We start from the raw sequence: 16,655 nt of genomic DNA on the forward strand, positions 1-16,655 counted from the left end.
TTTGCTTCTCCTTCCAGATGGTGTTCTTGCCCTAGATTAGGTGGCGGTGTTATCTCCTCCATCAATATAACAACTTCCCATACTTTGTACACTGTTGTGTTAAGAGGTGGCATCCTGACCTCTTCATGGGCTCTGTAGTTCGTGCCTTGATTGTAATACCTTCTATTTCCTCCATATCCATCTCCATGATTGTCGTATCTTGTGACTTTGTTGTTTCCTCCATGATTATTATATTGACTCTCTCTATATTCTTGCTCATACATTTCTTGGTCTCTACTACTCATGGCTACCTGCTTTTGTTGGTCTTCTACGATTAACTTCTCTTTGTTTCCATGCAAAGTGCTCGCAACAGCGTTCGTCATCCTTGGCTCGCGACTGCAACTGGGTAGGACTCCATATCTCTCTGCTTTTATTCCAGAGCGATATACTCTTCCTGGTATTCGCGCAACTCCGCCATTGTTACTCTGTCTTTCATTATGAACAGCTGTGTGAACAACAAGTCAGTTGGAAACAATGCATTGATAAATGATAAGATGAGATTTCTTTCATCCACTCGCCCTGTCATTTCGCTGCTCATTGTCCTCCATCTATTGGTTATATCTCGCAGGCTTTCGTTCGTTCTCCTTCGTAGGCTGAATGCTTTTTCAATTCCTGGATTTAGCATACTGCTGCTGATGTATTGTCCCAAGAACAAACTCCGCAAATTCTCAAATGACTTTATTGAACCTACTGTATATTCATCGAACCACTTCAAGGCTTCTCCTGCGAGGCTTGATAGAAAATACTTGCATAGGACCGCGTCGTTATCCTCATATTGTAACAAAACTAAGTTGTAGGTCTTAATATGTTGGATCGCACATGTAGATCCATCAAAGATGCTAGGAAACGTGGGTAGCGTGCACTTTCTTGGTATTGTTACTAATTGTATTCGCAGCGCGAAGGGTGTCCTTGCTGCTTCCTCTATTGCTTCTTTTAGCTGTCTGCTTCCTCTATCTTTCCCTTTTGTTACTAATTATCTTAGCTCTGCTATTTCTCTTAATATTTCTCCGTTTGGGAATATATCTTCTTTTTTTTTCCTAGGTCTTTTCAACCGGGCTTGCCTCAATCTGTTTTCGTGCCTGCTTTGTCGTATGTCTTCTTTTAGTTCTCGCCGTTCTTCATCGTCTCTTCTTTCTCTCCGCCTTTCTCTTTCATTTCTCGTGTGCTCCTGTGCAGCTCTATCCCTCTCATTTTGTTGCCTCAGCATCTCTCTTCCATGAAATATCATCCTAGCCTGTTCTACGTCATTCTCTCGCTGTTCTTCATCATGCATGCGGTTATATTCTCTATTTCGCTCCAATCTACCTTCTCTACGATGCCTTCGCCTGGGTTCATCCTCACCTACTTGGACATACCAATCTTCTATGCGATTGCGTTCGTTCTCATCCTGCGAGTTTTCGTTCACCTGAAAATTGTCATCCAAATTATTATCTATAAATTGTCCCTGTGTATTATCTCCGTGCTCAGATCTACTTCTCCTAGTGGTACGCCTGCTTGTTCTCGATCTTGAGCTCGCACGTGTTGTTCTAGATCGTGATTGTGACATTTGCTCTTGTAATAGCTGATTTTCCACTCTTAGATCATCATTTTTTCGCGTCAAGTTCGCACTAGTTCCTCTTATCTTCTTCTTTCATCTGCCAATCGCTGCCTTAGTTCTCCAATGGTCATGTTGTCTTCATTTTCTCCTACTGCTCCTTCCTCCTGTGTTCCCTCTTCATTCTCTTCTGCAGTATCTGCATCCATAGTGTGAACACTTATTTTATCAAGATTTCTTTAGTCGTTCTCCCTTTGTTCATGTTGGATCTGAGATCTGTTGTTCCTCTCTCCCATTCTTGATGTCTCTGCAATTTCGCCTCTTCTTCTACCTGTAATTCTTCTACTCCTCCTAATCGGTGTTATATTTTCTCCTGCAGATGTTCGTCTCACCATTTTGTGTTCCTGAAATAACAAACCCTAAGCTTATGCAAATCCAAAACTTCCTTCCTAAATGAAAACTGCGTTTTAAATGAGTGAATCCAAACGTCGAAATTCCAAGAAAATAATCGAACGCTTTCACAAAAACAAGGACAATAAGATTTTTTTCAAAAAATCAACTTAAAACTTTCACAAACAGGTACAATCCCCTTCCCGAGCTGTATTCTAGCGCCAAAATGTAGTGGCGGAAAATCCCACTACCACACCCCTTAGATAATCTATACAATCAACTAAGAAATCATTATGAAGAACACTTGGAAGAAATCTTATTAAGTTTGGAAATCAATACACAGAAGTAAAGTAAAAATCCTTAACTTGGGGAGCAAACAACTTTCTCTCTCTTAAAGTTTTGTCTAAACTCTCCAAAAAGATCTCTCCCTCAACATAGTAGTGGTTGGTCCTATATATAGGAGTTTACATAGTGGAGGACAGCTAATAAAACCCATATTTTCGGATCTGACATGCGATACTCTCGCACATTTATACTGTATCTACTCGCACGTTCTCTTCAACCTCGCACAACTTCCACACTTTACTCGTGACTTCATGACGTCATTGATTCCGTCATCCGGGATATATTACGTGCGAATACTTTCGCTCCCTTATAATAGTATCCCTCCGCATGATACCTATGGATGCGATATTTAACCTCTACATTATTATTATAATCAAGAAGATAAGATTACTAACCCCACTAATTTAAAAGTTTCGTTGGGTTCCGAAAAGTGAAACTAATCTTCTTATGACTATTCCAAGTGTGAGACCATGGTGGGGTTAAATAGATTCTGACACTTTTAAATGGCGGCTTCAATGAGTAAATACATTCCAGGAGAGACTCTTTAAAAAAGAATTACTACTTTGTTGTAGCTGGAAATGAAATTAGATAACGGTCGGAGGCCTGTTTGGCTACACAATGTACTATTTCCGGTTATGTTATTCAATCACCAGTCCCACCTTGTTTTATTATAGTCAACCAGAAGCTACAATTTTCCTGAGAAATACACGTGACATTTATCATCAACAATGGCAACTACCCAATTCTCCTCCATGCGTCTACTCATCTCATTCATATTAAGAAATTCCTTAAATCATCTGTCTCTTATGCCGTAGTTTGTCTCCACTTGAAAAGTTTGTTACTTGCCAGAAGAGACCTTTAATTGTTGAATTCTCTAAACGTGTTTGCTACATTAATTTACCTGCTCCAACTAAAGTAATCACATCTTATTAACATATTCTGAGAGGAGAAAAAATTTAAGGTTTAGATCATAACCCAGCTCATTCATCATTTTTCAGTTTTTGCCATATCATGAATGTCAAAATTTTAGGTACAGATTAGTTTATGTCAAGAGTTCGATGAAAACATGAGTTTGATCAAAATTGTAGAGATTTTAGACTAGGAAGGAAGGATATGGCAACAGGAGGATTAAGTGGGAATAATGCAGCTGCAGCCATCGTTTTGGCAAGTAAAGCAACAACTGCATCAACTGATGTGGTCTTGAACATTCAAGGTGATCAAGTACAAAACAACAACAATAACAGCTCAACATCAGGTCCAAGCTTTGCTATGCCTCTGATTCCGGAAGCAGCGGTTGTTCAGCAGAATAGTTTCGAATCATCAGGTGTTTCGGGTTTAACCTTTTCTAATATTAAGAAGACACCGTCATTCGGATCGAATTTGAGACTCACAGAACTTGAGAGTTTGAGTCCTCAAGTTCAACTTACATCCATTTCTGGACAACCGTCTCCCGAGATAAAGAATTTCAGTCCAAATATGGACAGACCGCCAAAAGTTCCAACAACTCCTCGAACAGCAGTACTAGTACCAGGCACGACGTCTGTTTTTTCCAAGGCGAAATCGAGATTCTCAGAGCCGCCTGTACCAGCTGGTTTTAATCCGGTGGATGATTTGAAGAAGGCTGCCTTGATGCAAGAAAGTCAGAATACACCTTACAGAGCATCCCCGAACAACAATACAAACGGTCGGAGTTCACCTTACAAGGCATCCCCAAATAACAACAGATCCAGTGCTGCTACTACTCCAAAGGATATTACAAAAACAGCTCCGGTTACGCCAAAAACGCCGTTAATGGCATCTCCAGGCCCGGGTGGAGGAGGAGGAGAAGAAGAAGACGAAGAAGAAGAAGATGAAGATATTTACTCGAGTGAGAAAGCAGCTACTTTGATGCAGAGTTGTCGTAAGAAAATGAAATTTTGGACTGTCCTCGAGTGGATAGCATTACTTGGTGTAACGGCTACGTTCATATTAAGCTTAACAATTTCCAAGTTGAAGAATTTAAGGATTTCAGAGTTGCATCTTTGGAAATGGTGTGTGCTACTATTGGTGATTGTTTGCGGTCGGCTGTTTACAGATTGGTTAGTGAAAGGTTTGGTTTTCCTGGTTGAGAAGAGATTCATTCTCAAAAAGAAGGTTCTGTATTTTGTTTATGGGTTGAAGAAGAGTGTCCAGGTTTGCATTTGGTTGGCTTTGGTTCTTCTTTCATGGACTTTGTTCTTTGATGGGAAGCTAAAGCTATCCAAAGACGATAACAAGTTTATTAGATATGTTACAAGGGCTCTTGTTTCTTCTCTAGCTGGAGCTGGTATTTGGCTACTCAAGACTCTTTTATTGAAGATTTTAGCCTCTTCTTTTCATGTCAATACGTTCTTTGACAGGATTCAAGAATCATTGTTTCACCAGTATGTCCTTCAGGTGCTCTCTGGACCTCCAAAAATGCAGCTGGCCGAGAACATTGGGCGTACAAAGACTATAGGAACGTTGAGTGTGCGTAGTACAACGAAGAAAGGGAAAGAAGGCCAAGTACAGGAAATCGATGTGAACAAGCTTCATAAACTTAAGCAAGAGAAGGTATCAGCTTGGACCATGAAATTATTATGTGATATGGTAAGTACTACAGGTCTTTCTACACTCTCGGATGAAATTGAAGACCTTTATGATGAAGAGCAGAAAGATGTGGAGATTACTTGCGAGTGGCAAGCAAAGGCTGCTGCTTTTCGGATTTTCAAAAACGTTGCAAAACCTCGTGAAAAGTAAGATTACCTCTCCACTTTCTTGTGATATGCATTCTGTTAGTTATACGGTATCATCAGTGCTTGGATGAACTACCAAATTCGTAGCCGATTTCCAGCTCTCACTTGTTTTATGTGGAATAGGTATATTTATGAAGAAGACCTCTTAAAATTCTTAACCAAAGAAGAGGTGGCTAATGTCTACCCACTCTTTGAAGGAGCGGTGGAGGCTGGAAAGATAAAGAAATCAATGTTGAGGAACTGGGTGGTAATGAATCTTCTGCAACGTTTTTGTTTCCTTGATGTTTAATTGTCTGTCGTGCGTATGTCAAAAGGATTCATATGCCTGGTTTTCACAGGTGAAGGTCTACCTTGAACGTAAATCGCTTGGACATTCTTTGAATGATGCACAAACAGCTGTAAGAGAGCTGAACAAGATAGCATCTGTGATTGTGCTTGTAATGATTGTCATAGTATGGGTTCTTTTAATGGGAATCGCTACAACACAATTTCTAGTTTTCATTTCATCTCAGATGTTACTGGTTGTTTTTGTGTTTGGAAACATGGCTAAGACGGTATTTGAAGGCATCATATTCGTGTTCATAATGCACCCGTTTGATGTTGGTGACCGTTGTCTGGTTGATAATGTTCAGGTAATAACTCTCTAAAAAGGGAATCCCGTATCCTTTCTATTGATATTTCAGTTCACTTATAATACTTGTGCTTGATAATCAGTTGTGCAATTGTTTCAGATGGTTGTTGAAGAAATGAACATATTATCAACAGTTTTTCTGAGATATGACAATCAGAAAATGTACTTCCCCAATTCTGTCTTGGCAACTAAAATCATCGGAAACTTCAATAGAAGTCCCTTCATGGGTGACGCTGTGGAATTCAATGTCAATGTTGCAACTTCAGTTGAAACTATTGGAGAACTGAAAGCTAGAATAAAGATGTATGCCACTTTTCATATTTTTCTCTGCTTATTTGTAGCTCCAAGTTCCTAGTACTTTTTTCGTGTTTCTACAGCTGAACAAATTTTTGTTTTTTGTTTGGAACTTCAGGTACATAGAAAGCAAACCACAGCATTGGAGTCCTAATCACACTGTAGTGGTGTTGGAGATTGTAAATGTGCATGACCTGAAGATGGCTTTGTATCTCAGTCACACAATGAATCACCAAAACATGGGAGAGAAAAACAACCGAAGGTCGGATCTCGTCTTTGAGTTGAAGAAAATATTTGTAGAGCTCAAAATTGAATTCAAACTTCTCCCCCAAGAAGTTTATGTTACATATGCTGGTTCACCAACAACAGCACCAGTAGTGATTGGATAATGTCGTTATTCTTATGAACTTCAAAGGCTTCTTCTATATGCATGTACTGGAGAAATTGAAGAAAGACGGTTATTGGTCCTGGAGAAATTTTTTGATCAACCACGGGGGCTTTCAAGTCTACCAGACTACATTGAAAGATGGGCAAAGAGTTGCTGCAATATCAAGCTTTTATGTCATTCACTTGATTATGACATTCAAACTTCCAATTAAGAACACAATTTGCTGGCATCCTGGCAATGTAATACTATGTAATCCCATTCCTTGTCTCAGTATCAATATTCATTACTATTTACTTCTTTTTTCAGTTTGCCAACATTTCTGAGCCAGTTTCGTTGGCGCTGCCTTCAAAAATACATACTTTGGTAAAGCTAGTGGATGATATTGCATTGATACCAACCATAGACCTGGTTTCAGTTCACACTGACACGTATAATGTTGACAAGATATTTCCTTGTGCAATACTTCCTATAAACTAATCTTTGAAATTGAACATGTCCAAAGCATTTGGGGGAAATGGGTTTTTGTGATACATGGTTGTGCAGTACATACAACTGAAAGAAGAAGACTTTTAGCAGTTCCAAGATTGAAGCTATATATCTTGGTGTATATTTCGCTTCCACGTATTTTTACTTTCAGAAAGCCAGTAAAATTGCATTTTCTTCTCTACAAGGAGGGTATCACGGTTAAATTTTCATCTCTAGTATGCAACAACAGCCTCTCCCGCCTGTTTCTTGTTTTTGATACAAATGAATAACTACAGATTAGTTTATCCTCCTCTCTTTTTTTTCTTTTTTAATCACTTCTTTATGAAGGTAACCAAACAAAAGAAAGCTATCAAACGACTAACTACACCCCAAAGGAGGAGGATTGCTATACAAAGACCCCAATCATGAAGATCATAGCCACTTTTCGTCAGCGAACCACATCGTGTTATCAACCACACTCCAGAGTACCTTTTAGCATTTGCAATCACGAACGCCTCCAATGCCCATTTTGTGTAACACAAGTTAGCTATGTTCTCCATTACATGATCTTTTTTGTCATCTTGAGTTGCAATCAGCGTTAAAACAACAGGAAGAAGCACGGACCAAAGCTGGGCCGGACCAGGTTCGAGGAAAATGGCAAGTACATATGCTATACCGGTCACACAGTAGACAAGGCAGACCAAAATGATGTAGTTATCTGTAAAGGAAGACCGTGGATTGTTGAAGAAATAGAACATGGAGAGGTAAACCAAAGGCTTGATGAGTGTATTGAAATGATCAATTGTATCCTTGGAGAGAAAATAAGCCAGGCTGCTCATTCCGGAAGCCCTCTCTCTCCGGTAGATTAGCTTGTCCAAAGCGAATGACCTCAAAGCTGCAATCTTGCTTAGTAAAGAAACAGCAATAACGGTATAGGTATAACCAAGCGCCCCGAATGTCTCATCACTCACCTTAGCTAATGTTCCTAAGCAGATTCCAGCAAGTAGTAAAAGAAGAAAATCAACAGCCTGTATCCTAGCCTCTCGCAACCGTTGCTTTGTCACCCGTCCCAGAAAGTATCTGTATTGCCGAAGTACCCCAGGAGTTACCCGGTTAGATAAGTCCTTAGACTTCAAGAAATTATGCTGTAGTAGATCCTTTTCAATCTCAACGTTAGTCTTGACATCCTTCCATAACTCTCCAGCAAAAGAAGTTTCTTCAGTTTCGGCGCTAGGATCTGTTGCTTTTGCAGAAGAAGCAATGGCATCAGCAGTATGCAGCATATCTGGAGGTACTTTGTAGCCGTTGTGAAGCATCCATCTAATAGGAAGCTGTTTAATACTTGTGCCGCCCGTTGGTTTTACTATACCTTCTAGAATGTCGATGAAGTAATCTGGAGGATTTATACGGTCAGGGACGTTGATTCCCAGGCTGGAGAAGTATTCTTCAACTTTCTTTACAGGTCCATGATAGACAGTAAGACCACCCTTGGCTAGTAGTATTAAATCGTCAAACATTTTGAACAAAGCATAACTTGGTTGATGAACAACCATGCAGATGTTGACACCTTCAAGAGCCTCCCTGCGGAGTGCTCTTAGGAGCAATTGAGAAGAGGAACTGTCTAGACCTGATGTAGGTTCGTCTAAGATTAGCAGCGACGGTTCCATGACCATTTCCAAACCAACATTCACTCTCTTCCTTTGTCCTCCAGATATTCCTCTCTTTTCAACTGTTCCAACTAATGACTCTCGTATTCCTTGCAGACCCAAGGACTCGATAACTCTTTCCACAACCAGAACTTTATCTGGTTTCGATAAGTCAGCCGATAGTCTACACCTAGCACTGAACCAAAGATTCTCTTCAACTGTTAAGTTCCCGTGAACGATATCATCTTGTGGTACAAAGCCAATGATCTTTTTGTAAAAGTGTATGGGTTCAATCTTTCCGTTAATGAGAACTAAACCGCTCACAATACATCCAGTCACCTTTCCTGCCAGAGCACTAAGAAATGTTGTTTTCCCAGCACCAGATGGCCCCATGACAGCAGAAACACGACCAGGCATGATTTTCCCCGTAACAGACCTCAAGAGATGTATGTGTTTTCCTTTCAAAGTTAGTGTTAAATCTTTGAAGGCAACCTCTATCACAGGCCTAGGCCTTATCTCAATATCAGCAGCCATTGAAATTACTCCTGAAAAGGTCAAATTCTTGTTTTGCTGTTGCAGAGCTTTTTCTTTCTCAAGCTGCCCATATGCATACTTGAAAATCTGGCTCTGTGTGTGCATTTGTTTACCTTTCGGCATATGCTTCTTTATATTCTTATCTCCAATTTCCAGATTGAATCCCTCGTTACTATCAGGATTCTCCTCGAGCTCTTTCATCATCTTTGTCAGGTTACTTGGTTCCCTTTTACTTGTCTTGGGAACACTTGGTGGCAGTGGTCCACTTTTCCCCAGACCGAAAAACCTCGATGACCCCGATCTTGTAGACTTTTTGCGAGAAAATGTTCGTGAAAATTGTGACTGCAGTCCAATCGCACCCTTCTTTGCAACTTCTTTCGCGGATTTCCACCTTTCACGTGCTTGTGCAGTTTCTCTCGCACTCCTTGCTGCTGCTTCCCTTGATTTAGCCTGCCTTCTCTCCCTAGTGGTGAGGACTTGGTCCGAACAGTTGTAAAATATGATTAGCAAGGCACTCAAGCTAGCGAAAAGAATGACACCATATGCGGTAATATCTTGGTTTGTAGTGTTCGAGCCACAGGAGGCCAACTTGAAGCACTTTGTCTCAGAAGTTGATCCCATTCTGCAGTAGTGCCCAGGGGTGCAAGGAGTTTCCTTGGTGGTACTTGGACAGAATGATCCAGCAGAGCAGAATATCTCGCTGCTACTTCTAACATCCGCCCAAAAATTTGCTCCTCCGCAAGTATGATTCGGCCTCCCGGGAGGTAATTGGTAATGGTAGGGTTCACATACTCCAGAACTTTGATTGAGTTTTGCAAGAGGGCAGTAAGCACCTAATGGGCAAGGCATCATGCACGTCAAGCCCTGAGGGCAGAAGAAACCCTCGCAACAAGGCTGACAGTCGGTGGTTCTAGAAGGAACATGCTGCTTGTCTTTCATGTCAATCTTTTGGTTAGCCCCAGCACTACAAGCCCATCCTGGCTCACATCCATCAACCCAGGAAGTCAAGTTACAATTACTGTTAAGCTTCAAGAAATTGGCATTCCCTGAACTGCTCCTTTCAAATAAACCCTCAAAGTAGAACTTCAATTCTGCTGCTGTGCACAGGCGCTGAGGGAGATCTCCTTTTGTTTTCTTAATGCAGGAAGCTATGAAATCCAGATTCTTGGTAAAATTGAAAGCTCCATCCCAATCAGCATCGAAATCCATAATGCAAAAATTGAGATTCTTTGTAATTTCGGCACGGAATATTGGTGTGAGATTGGCAAGCTTAGCATTGATAGCCGCTGTGATAATTGGAACCGCTAAAGTATTGCCCGTCTCACTAAACTCACCACTGTCTTGACATTTTACGAATTGAAAATTCAAAATAATAAGTATCGGAATTACAATCCAACAGATTGTAAAATATCTTTCTCTTTTCATTTCTGAATTTATATATCCCGATTGTAATAGATTTTTCTATCTTCTGGTTGAATCTAAAATTATAATCCAACTGCAAAATACGTCCGGTGATGTTGATGATACATACAAGACTTGAGTTCGGAACTCGTCAATCTCTTAATTCCTACAGAGTCACCAATAAGAAAAGATAACAGTGATCCAACCAAAATAGTGATATGCAAATTAAACAGAAAAATGAATGAATTCCAATAATACCTTTGGCTTGGAAAATGGATGATGACAAGTGAGAATGAAACATTGCATCGCTCTTAAACTGCAGCGGCCATCACTGTTTGCATCCGTCGAAAATTTACAATAGTAAGACATAATTAATGAAAAGGCTTACTCCTCGACACCATAATTTCTATAGGCCGATTAAAAATAAGATTTGAACCAAAAGTGTACGTAAATTACCAGATAAAGTGATTGAATTCCAATTCCACTTGAGATTGAAGACATCAATGGTGCTTTCTCTTTCTCTTTTTTTTTTTTTTTTCTTTTTTCTTTTTTTTGGAAGATCAAGAAACAAATTAACGAGGAATTCGGGGATCATATTTCTCAGTCCAACATTTTTTTCGGTTCCTCATCAAATGGTTTTCGTTTTCCACCAAATTATTTGCTCTAGACCCATAAAACTAGGCTTCTCAGTATACCATAAACATTTTGCCTATGAATAGAAGAATCGTAGACACCCAAAAATAGAACAGACGTTCATAACACATTTGAAATTTTCATATTTTGATCTTACTAATCAACCCTGACGAGCAAATGGCTAATGTTTCCTCGATGGCTCAAGGTATATCCGGGAAAATGTAGTCTTTCTTTTTATTCTCGTAAAACTAGACAATCGGCCATTATGACGTGCGTGCGTGCGAGATGAAAAATTGTCGGGAAAGAACAATTTCTTTTGTAAATAAAATCTCCCTTCAGGACTTCAAATTTTTTTGATGATCAGAAATGCTGTCAACTATAGTGCTAATAATCAGATCTTACATAACAACACATATTGTTTTGGAAAGGGAAAAATATCCTTTGGTCCTTTTTTAGGTGGACTCATGTCTGTTTAGTCATTTGGGAAAACGCCTTTACTGTTTGGTCCATAATAATTTAAAAATATAAAATAGACAAAATTACCCTTCTGTGTTAATTTTTACTTATTTTTTTTGTAACAATTCATTCGTCAAAATGAACTCCTGTTAATTTCTACTTATTTTTTCAGAAAACATATAAACCGAAATTCATTCCAGAAATGAAATCCATATAAAAACCTACGAAAACCGAGAGTTCATTCCAGAAATGAACTCCATGTAAAAACCTAAAAAAACTGAGTTCATCCATATAAAAACCTAAAAAAACTAGAGCTTCATTCCAGAAATGAACTCCATATAAAAACCTAAAAAAAAACAGAGTTCATTCCAGAAATGAACTCCTTATAAAAACCTAAAAAACAAAGTTCATTCCAGAAATGAACTCCATATAAAAACCTAAAAAAAACAGAGTTCATTCCAGAAATGAACTCCAAATAAAACCTAAAAAAACAGAGTTCATCCCAGAAATGAACTCCATATAAAAACCTAAAAAAAAAAACAGAGTTCATCCCAGAAATGAACTCCATATAAAAACCTAAGAAAACAAAGTTCATTCCAGAAATGAACTCCATATAAAAACCTAAAAAAAAAAACAGAGTTCATTCCAGAAATGAACTCCATATAAAACCTAAAAAAACAGAGTTCATCCCAGAAATGAACTCCATATAAAAACCTAAAAAAATAGAGTTCATTTCTGGAATGAACTGCAGCATCATCTTCTTCATCGTCTTCGTCGTCTTCAACAATAGCAGAAATAAATTCTTCGTCATCTTCAACAACAACAGCAACAATGAACTTCATCAAAATCATCGTCTTCATTCATCTTCAACAACAGCAGCAACAAAAACGACGAAAAAACACACAAATCTTCATCTTCTTCGTCATCATCTTCAACATGAATTCATCTTCGATTTTTATAATCAAATCAAGATTTACGTACTCAAAAATCAAAATCTTTGTAATCAAAAATCAAATCGGTCTCTATAATCAAATAAAATCAATCTTTAAAAATAAATCTTCATCTTTAATCTTCAACAGTAGCAGCGGAAAGAGAAAAGAGAAAGAAAAAAGAAGAAGAAAAAAAGTAGACCTAGAAAAATAGAGGTGAGAGAAAATAAATTTGAAAATTATTCTCTTCTCTCTTAATAATGAGTATATATATGGTCCCAATTAAAAGGGTATTTCTGCCACTACCATTTGACAATTACATCATCCATGACATCATCTCGCGTGGGTATTGTCCACCCTAGGACCAAATCATTATTTCTAGGACCAAACTATAATTTATATTTACAAAAAGGACCAAACAGACAATTGACTAGGTCAATTGGACTAGACTCACTCTAATATATTATTCCTAGGACTATATGGTATTTCCTACTTTTGGAAACTCCTTCTCTATATTATTTGGGAAACTCCTCCTCCTCTATTTGTGAAGATTACGTGGATGGATCTTTTGATAGTGGAAGAGGCGCATCATGAGCAGTGGCTCGTGATAGACGCATTTATGTGTCTATTTTGATCTCTTTTATGTATTTTATTAGTACCCATTTGTTCTCATTATGGTGTTTTTATGTTTGTTTATGTGTTTTTGGAGAAAATACCCTTGTATGAAAAGAGTTGCTCAAAAAGTGATGATTTACACCCCGGAGAAAAGTACTAAAGGCACCCCAGAAATGCACCGGAAACGTCCCAGAAATGTCCCGGAGGAACCCAGAAAAATTACTATTTCCACCCAAGAATTACTATTTCAGCCCAAATTGCTAAAGGGACACCCGTACAGGATTAGGGGGAGGACATTTTGTTCTCAAAAATTCAAATTTTGAGAAATGGCGGGAAACCAAGAACAGGTTCTGGCAGATTTTTGTTTCGATTTTTGAACGATCTACAAAGAGATTCAATGGCTGAAACTTGGTGGGATTGTTCCTGGGACATGTATAAATCTATTGGTTGCGCTCTGGTCGATCGAATTTGGCTAGGATTAGCTAGGGAAGTCACGGGCAGAAAACAGAGCTGCACGTGCAGGAAAGGGATAATCGTGAGTTCTGGGAGGATCAATGTGTGTTCTATGATGTGTGAGGGTTCGAGCAACATCTTGGGTGATGACTAGATGATTTGGAACGTGCTGGGGGATATATAACGCGTGAAGAATCTAATTCAGGAAACTTTTGCTCAAGAAAATAAAAAAAATATTCCGAGTTATGAAGATTTATACGAGTTAATGAGAGGGATTAAAGGCTTCTGGAGGGTATAAAAGGACCCCTTGGGTCGAGTAGAAGGGGGTTGGCAAGTCATTGGGAGAGAGTTAGAGCCGAGAGAATCAAAAGAAGAGGTCGAAATCATCAAGAGAAAACTTGACAGAAATACACGTTGCTGCTGCTCTGAAGAACAAGGAATCGGCCACGGTTCCTTCATCCGATTTGCAACAGCATATTCAACCACAAAACTTTAATTTCCGTCACCAATTGTTTCTCTGTAACAGTTCAACATCGTCTTCGCAACAGGAACTGCTGTTGCGATTTCTCTGTTGCATTGTTTACTCATTTGTAATCAACTTTGGAGCAATAATAATATATTTTGAGATGCATTACACCATGATGAGCTAAACCCAATCCCAGGGGTGACGGAGGAAGCCATTCACACAATATTTATGTGGTAATTGTTATTTATTTAATTTTTGCAATATTTTTATATGATTAATTGCATTGAAAAAACAATGATTTAAATGGTTTTTATTAATCAATTGTATTTTCTCTTGATAATGCATGCTTAGTTTTATACTCTTGATGCATTATGCTTGCGACTAACATTTGATATTTTGGAAATCTGCTTTTGGCAATTATTAAGAATCAAATCAATTGTTTAATTTGCATAATTAAAAATTAAATAACATTACATAATGGTGGAATCTTCACCTCTATTTTTCTCCATAAAAATTCACATCACTTTGTTTAATTTTGTTACATTTCTAAGTTTTAAAAAAAAATCTATCTTCACAAGTCTGAAAAGAACCCTGTTTTAAAACCACTATCTACAACAACTTTTGAAAATACATCAAATTTTTGGCGCCGCCGACGCGGACCTGTGCTTAGGTAGATTTTTTTTTTTAGGTTTATTATTTTTTTTTTCCTTTTTACGTTTCTTTTTTCTTTGATTTGCAGGTTCAGAGTGGAGTACTAGGGACCTTGGAAGGAAAAGCTTAAACCGAAAGGAGCGAAAGAGGAATTTTTTTTTTGTTTTATATATAGAAAAGAGAGAAAAAAAAAGAGAGATTTTTATATATATATATTTTTTAGGGTATTTTTCTTTTTCTTTTGCACTTTACTTTATTTGGACTTTGGACTGGACTCTTGGACTTTATTATTATATTTTTTTAAACCCTACGGAAGGGTAGTTAATTACAAACTGTGTGCAGGGAAGGACGGTGATTACAATATCACCTCGGCCCCTCGGGTTCGCACACGGCATAGGAGTCGTGGCCCGAGTCGACGACAACGGTTCATCCCCCGTCTGGTACGGGAGGTAAGTCCAATCGAAACACTCGCGAATCTCCTGTAAGCGAGTTACTGTATTCCTTAAGGTGATCATTGATTGAGGACGAATTTGGACTGTCTTTATTTTCCTAGTAAAGGGCAAGGCCTGGCCTAAACAAGATAAGGGTTCGGATTTCATCACCGCTCCCTTCTTGCCCGCTTTAGGAGAACAAAACCTAACGCGAACCCAAGCTTTAAAATCTGATTAGAAAGAGACCTATAGGGTATCAAGCTTGTTAGGAAAAATTTTCGAAGGATATTGGTTATTCTTTTAGCATACTTCGAAGTTCATGACGGTTTCTGTCAGTTGAATGCGTGACTGCCCCGCCTTGTACTGCGGTGAGGCCTTGGGTATCAAAGCTCCACTGAGCTTCCCTCGCCTCAATTCAACTTACTTTGACTCGGATTGATTCCAGAGGGGTTTTCTTAAATTGTAACGAATTCCCTTTCGAGATATAGAAGCTAGTCTAGAAACAATCTAAGTGAGCCATCATGCTTGTTGTTTGCTAGAAATCTCTAGGTTTGCTGTGGTAAAGTCGAGTCAGCCTGCTGTGTGATTGCTAGAACCTTCCTGTTAGGATTTTTATTTCTTTTTTGATTTTTTTTTAGTGTATGCCCGATTTTGTTAATAGGGCTTGCAAAAGAGATACTCTAGGTCGATTGATTAGCAAAAAACCTAGTAGTTCTTCTGATATAAGCAGGGAGCTCGAAGATTGTTCTTTTGAGAGCCCTGTTTTTGGAAACTTCAGTTTTGAGAATCTGCGTCTTTGTGAAGAAATTTCTCCTAGTCCTTTGGTAGTGCCAGAAATGGCAACTTTAAAAGCTTTATTGAACCCAATTAGGACCTCTCGTCCGTCTTGTATAAAGTTAGCTGAAACCGAGGCAAATTATGAACTCAAACCTGGGACTTTACAGATGCTCCCAACCTTTTTAGGAAAAGAGAATGAGAACCCCTATTTTCATGTTAGGGAATTTGAGGAAATATGTAGTACTCTGAAAATTAAAAACCTTAGTGATGATGCACTGAAACTTAGGTTATTCCCCTTTTCCTTAAAAGATAAAGCCAAATCTTGGCTGTATAGTTTGGATTCTGAGTCAATTGAAACCTATGAACAACTTACATCTGCCTTTATACATAAGTTTTTCCCAAGGCACAAAACATCGTCTATTAGGACACAAATTTGTACTTTTTCTCAACAAGAGGGAGAATCTTTATATAGGTATTTAGAAAGGTTCAATGACTTAATTTCTCAATGTCCTCATCATGGTTTAGAGAAGGTTAGGTTAGTTCAGATCCTCTACGAGGGTTTAGACTATTCAACAACGACCATGGTTGAGTCCTTATGCACAGGTGGGTTTGAGAATAAAACTGTTGATGAGGCGTTGACATTTTTGAATGAAATCGCCAATAAGACCCAACAATGGGAAAATATTAGGGAACCCCAGAAAACAATTCTTCTAAGTAGAGGAAATGTCAATAGGGTAGAAGGATCCTATGAGTCAGATGCTAAAATAGCAGCCATAGCCAAAAGGTTAGAAGCGTTGGAATTAGGTCATTCTAGTGGTACTAGT

The 16,655-nt window shown here is 38.6% G+C and overlaps 2 protein-coding genes and 1 pseudogene across 2 annotated transcripts; 1 reads left to right on the top strand and 2 right to left on the bottom strand.

Moving 5' to 3' along the window:
* The first annotated feature begins 3,122 nt into the window (after window positions 1-3,122).
* LOC113276588 (mechanosensitive ion channel protein 10-like) lies at window positions 3,123-6,679 on the top strand. The gene is made up of 5 exons (XM_026526208.1): window positions 3,123-5,061; window positions 5,185-5,308; window positions 5,400-5,693; window positions 5,793-5,995; window positions 6,105-6,679. The coding sequence occupies exons 1-5, from the start codon at window positions 3,422-3,424 to the stop codon at window positions 6,373-6,375; spliced, it is 2,532 nt and encodes an 843-aa protein (XP_026381993.1). The 5' UTR covers window positions 3,123-3,421; the 3' UTR covers window positions 6,376-6,679.
* Window positions 6,680-7,073: 394 nt separating this feature from the next.
* Window positions 7,074-10,980, bottom strand: LOC113276587 (ABC transporter G family member 28-like). Its single transcript, XM_026526207.1, has 3 exons — window positions 10,877-10,980; window positions 10,679-10,751; window positions 7,074-10,586 (listed from the first exon to the last, which is right to left on the bottom strand). Exon 3 carries the CDS (start codon window positions 10,442-10,444, stop codon window positions 7,172-7,174), a length of 3,273 nt encoding a protein of 1,090 aa, XP_026381992.1. The 5' UTR covers window positions 10,445-10,586; window positions 10,679-10,751; window positions 10,877-10,980; the 3' UTR covers window positions 7,074-7,171.
* Window positions 10,981-16,254: 5,274 nt separating this feature from the next.
* LOC113276815 lies at window positions 16,255-16,354 on the bottom strand (annotated as a pseudogene).
* Window positions 16,355-16,655: the final 301 nt, after the last annotated feature.

The sequence above is a fragment of the Papaver somniferum genome, chromosome 4 (genome assembly GCF_003573695.1).
Source record: "Papaver somniferum cultivar HN1 chromosome 4, ASM357369v1, whole genome shotgun sequence".
Taxonomy (NCBI): Eukaryota; Viridiplantae; Streptophyta; class Magnoliopsida; order Ranunculales; family Papaveraceae; genus Papaver; species Papaver somniferum.

What these genes read in the sequence shown, in the direction of transcription:
- LOC113276588 (XM_026526208.1), top strand. Translation starts at nt 3,422, where the DNA reads ATGGCAACAGGAGGATTAAGTGGGAATAATGCAGCTGCAGCCATCGTT. An exon ending in GTTGCAAAACCTCGTGAAAA is followed by an intron (nt 5,062 to 5,184) that starts GTAAGATTACCT and finishes TATGTGGAATAG; the next exon opens with GTATATTTATGAAGAAGACC. An exon ending in CAATGTTGAGGAACTGGGTG is followed by an intron (nt 5,309 to 5,399) that starts GTAATGAATCTT and finishes TGGTTTTCACAG; the next exon opens with GTGAAGGTCTACCTTGAACG.
- LOC113276587 (XM_026526207.1), bottom strand. Translation starts at nt 10,444, where the DNA reads ATGAAAAGAGAAAGATATTTTACAATCTGTTGGATTGTAATTCCGATA.